At 34.8% G+C, this 5183-nt stretch overlaps 1 protein-coding gene across 1 annotated transcript; it reads right to left on the reverse strand.

Moving 5' to 3' along the window:
- Positions 1575–4956, reverse strand: LOC18784210 (protein trichome birefringence-like 19). The gene is made up of 2 exons (XM_007215594.2): positions 3993–4956; positions 1575–2630 (listed from the first exon to the last, which is right to left on the reverse strand). The coding sequence occupies exons 1-2, from the start codon at positions 4539–4541 to the stop codon at positions 1800–1802; spliced, it is 1380 nt and encodes a 459-aa protein (XP_007215656.2). The 5' UTR covers positions 4542–4956; the 3' UTR covers positions 1575–1799.

Raw genomic sequence — 5183 nt, forward strand, 5'->3', positions numbered from 1 at the left:
ATTATTGCTTTTGAGGCTTAGATTGAATCGCTTAAGTTAGGCTTTATTATTTGATAAGGAGATGTGATGGAATAACTAAAATGAAATTTTGAGATATTCTCTCATAGTTATTCAAGTACTCATATTTGGTTGGTTGACTATATAGGATAGAGTTTATTTACTATGACAATCACTACAAAAAAAAGTGACAACAATTACTATTTTGTCACTAATTTTGGTGACTGTTGTGGGAGTTACTAAAAGTTTTAGCCCAACAAACCTCTTGAAAAATTATATGGCAAATCACCTTTCTATACACATATGAGAATTTTTGGGTGTCTTGCTTTTCCACCAACACCCATCCCACATCCAAATTTGATACTCATGCCAAGAAAAGCATTTTTTTTTGAGTACCCTAGTGGGCAAAAAGCTTGCAAGTTGTATGATCTCACTACCCACAAAATCTTCATCAACAGGGATGTTAATTTTTTTTAGCATCATTTCCCTCTCCCCACCATCAGCCCAACCACAAAATCAATCCAATTACTTGTCTTACCCGCACCACACATAACAAACCTTGATCCATGCTATCCAACCTTGGGCCTGAATGACTTTCCTTCAACTAATTCATCTTTTTCCCATGAGCCCAATTCCACACTTCCAAGCCAAGATGAGATCATCTATCTCTCCAGCCACGTCTAACTCTCCAGCTAACCATTCTTCTTTTTCTCCTACGGACCAACCTATTTCTCCAGCCGATTCTACTACATCATCATATGTTGCACTTACAAACCCAGAACAACCTGCACCTCTTCCACCTTCTACTACCCATCTTTCTACCAATCCATTTGTCAGAGTCTCTCAGCGTCCCAAACAAGCCCTTGTTTGGCAAAAGATTATGTTCTTAATCACATACTAGTACCCAAACCCACCTTATCGTTTTCCTCACTGCCGATCCCTCACAAAGGTACTCATTAGCTTCTCTGTAATTTTATTTCATATCATCGTTACTCACCTTCACATGTCTCTTTTATTGCAATTGTCAGTAGTACTGTGGAACCTTGGTTTACAAAGCTGCTGCAAATCTCAATTGGCAACAAGCTATGTGCTCTAAACTTGAGGCCTTAACACCCAACAACACATGAACACTCACTACTTTGCCTCCCGGCAAACAACCCATTGGATTAGTATCTACAAAATAGGCAAACAACCCATTGGATTAGTATCTACAAAATAAACTGTTTGAATTAATAAAATACAATACGGAGTAGGCCTTACAAGGATGTCCCTCAAATAAGCTTATTTGAACATGTATGATAATTGAAATTAATTAGGATTTGAATCGTTAGAAACATAATCTCTAAAACTGAGGATATAATTATTCAACGTTAAATTTTTTTTTTTTTAAAAAAAAAGCATTATGGATATGCTAGAAATTAGGAACTTTTATTATGAAAAAAAATGTAACATTAGTTCACAAAACATGAATATGCATGTGGCATAGATTGTATTTTAGTGTGTAATATTAGGACAAATATTATCTTACATGACAACTTATTTTTAATTTAAGTTCCCGTTGGAAGGACATAAATAGTTGAGATAATTTCCCCTATTATTTTCAACCCTCTTTAGCAATTCTCAACTCCAGAGAATATATATATAAAAGTGATGCAACTACACAATTTGCACCTTGTTTTTTAGTTAAAACTTTGTAGCCACCAATTACATCTTAAACAAACTTTGACACCAAAAAACGCTGAACAAATTAATAATAACCATTGAATACCAACTTATTCATCATCAAATCTATGAATCTGACTTTAATTCAATCTCCTGTCTTTTGAAAGCATGAGCTTCTTCTCCTCAGCTGATCTCATACCCTCCATCTTCAACATCTCCAGCAAGAAATCACTCCATGTGTCAATGGGTCCCGGCAGGCACCAATGCACACAGTCATTATACAAAGTCACATTTTCATGTGGCCAGTGCCCATATCTACTAGGATGACCATCTGGCCTTAACAATGAGGCCTGTGTTGTGTCCAATAACCTATATTTCAAACCCTTTTTTCTCCCTTCTTTTTCAGCGTTCCTAAACTCCTCAATTTGGATCATGTAAAGCTCCAAATTAGCACCCTCCAATTGTGTCTCGTTGCTCTGAAACGGCGTCGTTCTCAAACAGTTACCTCCTTGGTTCCACAGCCCGTTTTCAAAATGTGACGGTGCAAAAGTCCTAAGATAGGTTATGCCCTTATAATTTTGTAAGCTGTTTATGGCCTTAAAAGCTAACCTAAAAGCCTTTCTATATCCATAGAAAATGCCTACATCAGGCACATTGTCTAGGAGGCAATAGTGGCACCCTGAAATCTTTTGATTTTCATAGTAAACCATCGAACGGAAGAACCAATGGCCTGCAGAAAGTATAATGTAGTCGAATTCCTCTACTTTGGTTGTCCATGCCTCATCAAATTCATCGAGGTAGAGCTCGAAAAGGCCCGTCTTTGTCGGTCCGTTCGTGTAGGTTGCTTCTTTGGATTTGATCAAATGTGGCGTCCAAAATGTTGCCATGGTGAAGTTGTAGGACATGTATTTCCAGCGTATGAATTTCTGAGTTGGATCTGGTGTGATTGAAACATCTATTGGATATTCCACCTGAAATTGAACACCAAAATCAAAATTTATTTGATTTTTACAGATTTGTGATTTGTGATTTAATTAAGTTTGTCTTGATTTGCAGACCAAGAACTTTATTTCTTAGAGAAGTGAAGGGTTAATCATTTTATGCCAGACCCATGTGAAAGATATTATACATGTAATGAACAAAGCACAAGGTTTCAGATAACTAATCTATATAATAATTGTTAGTTAAATAGTTAATAGACAAGAACACATGGAGAAGAAGGGGTTGGAGGGCTTCAGCAACTAGATCTGTTTGGACGACAGTTGTCTCGACAAGGATGTCTGTTATTCAATCGAATATATGTCAAGGGGCCCCATGGACAAATTAGGTATTGCCCATCTTGGATTCTCTTAAGCCTTTTTGTTTTTAATTTTTAGTTTTTGTATTCAATCTCGATATTTTTTAATATAGAAAAGATAAGATTCGAATTTGAGATAATGTAGATTTTGGTGTTAGCTTAATTTCTTAGATCCCAATTTCAGTGATTTATTTATATACTAATATAAATAATAATCTAAATTATAAAGATTAGGAAATTTCGCACACATACATACGATTAAGATATCATGAAAATTTAAATTTGAAAGTACTGATCTGCAACTAAAAATCTATTTTCATTGAACTAGAATGAAATTTTAATTACATTATAAATAATGTGAAACAATATTGCAAGACATACTCATTGGCACAAAGGGGGGTGGCAAAGATTCCTATCATGCTAGCTAGCTGGCTGGACAAGATATTGTAATTAATAATAAAAAAGGGCGTACTGTTTTTACCTAATCCCCTTTATCCTTCAATTATAAAGGCTTAGGTAAACTAATCTTGTGAAGATCTGAAACTCATGCATATTAGGACAAAATTAGTTTGCTAAACGAGAAATGACACATGTTTCGAGATCCAATCCACAATTTTATAATTTTCGCTTTTAGTTTCCAGATTTTCAAGTCAATAATTAATTACCATGCCTGTTCATCGCAGGGGCCACAAAAAGCTTTTATCACAACAAATACAGATTCTTCAATGTGAGAAAGATATAATTAGGTTTGCACATCATTAGATCATACAACAAAATAAATTATGAATTTATATTTCTGTAATGATATTGTGTTTGTAATCAAAGTTAGCATTGTCATAAAAATTTGTTATGTTTCATCAATAATTACTATCGCCTTTTTTTTATAAAAAAAAAAAAAAAAAAAAAGAACAAAATTATAAGTAGAGGGTCCAAATAAAAACAAGTCATCATAACATGCAAGATTTTTGTTGGTTAATATTATGGTGACATTAAATAATAACTAGGAAAAAAATAGATGGTAGAGGATAATACGTACCCTAGAAAGGAGGCATATCAAGGACTGCATTTGATTTCTGCCCACAGAGTCTCCAACAAAGGCCAAGGACTTGCCTCTAAGCAATTCTAGGAACTGGGCCGGGTTAAAAATAGGAAGCTCACACCCATCTGGCTTCCACCTCCATTTCATGAACTCTGTGTCTGGTCTTCCATACTTCATGCAGTTTTGATGTTCGTGGATTGCCCAACATGTTTTGTTTGTGTAATAGGGAGCCTCTGGATTTGGAACCCATTCTCCAGTAAATATGTCACACTTTAAATTGCTAGTTATTACGGATGGCAAATCATCCTCCTCATGAACATGATCATTTAAATGATCTTGTGATGATGATGATGATGATGAAGAGGGCACAAATGGGTTTGAATTAACAGTTTCCGACACAAATAAGGAGTGGCTTATTGAAGGGTAATAGAGAGGGATGATTGTGAGAAGAAGTAGGGCAAACACTAGAAGCACCACTTTTTTTGGTGCCTTTTGTGGTGCTTGGCATATTTTCCCAAAGGGAAGCTCAATGTCGTGGTGCTTCATTCAGAGAGAGAGAGAGAGAGAGAGAGAGTTTTGATTTTCTAAAGGCAATGGGAAATAATATGAGAGTTAGATAGCTAGCTAGGCTGAAAGACATATGGGTGTGGAAAGTTTCAAAGATCACAAGGAGGGAGGGTGGTTAGTGATTATTATAAATAATTTTATTATATTATATGGTTTTGTGGTTGTGTTGCAATGTGCATGATGCTACCTCTCTAACCGATCTCTTCTATTATCTACTAGCTAGCCCCTATTTCATTTGGAGCATATGACTCTAGAACGTTTCAAGAGAATCATCGATATTTTTTTTAAAATAGAAGATTAATTTTTTTTTTTTTTTATAAAAAAAATCTACGGCTGCACCTTCACATCTTTGAGAATCGAGTGAAGGATTTAGTTGTAATTTAGTGGGATATACAAGCTATTCAACAAGTTAATTATTAGTTTCATGAATAATATATAAATCGGGATTTGACATTTTTAAAAATTTCCTAATTCCCAGTGAGCCCAATGAGTGGTTTATTGAAAAGTTTGCTAATTATGCATGGGAAATTACTTCGCATCAACCATTTCATTATGTTATCTTTCTAATATTTTATTAATTTCATTTTACGATCCCTAAGTTCAGAAATTACGTAAATGATC

Source organism: Prunus persica, chromosome G3 (assembly GCF_000346465.2).
Source record: "Prunus persica cultivar Lovell chromosome G3, Prunus_persica_NCBIv2, whole genome shotgun sequence".
NCBI lineage: Eukaryota > Viridiplantae > Streptophyta > Magnoliopsida > Rosales > Rosaceae > Prunus > Prunus persica.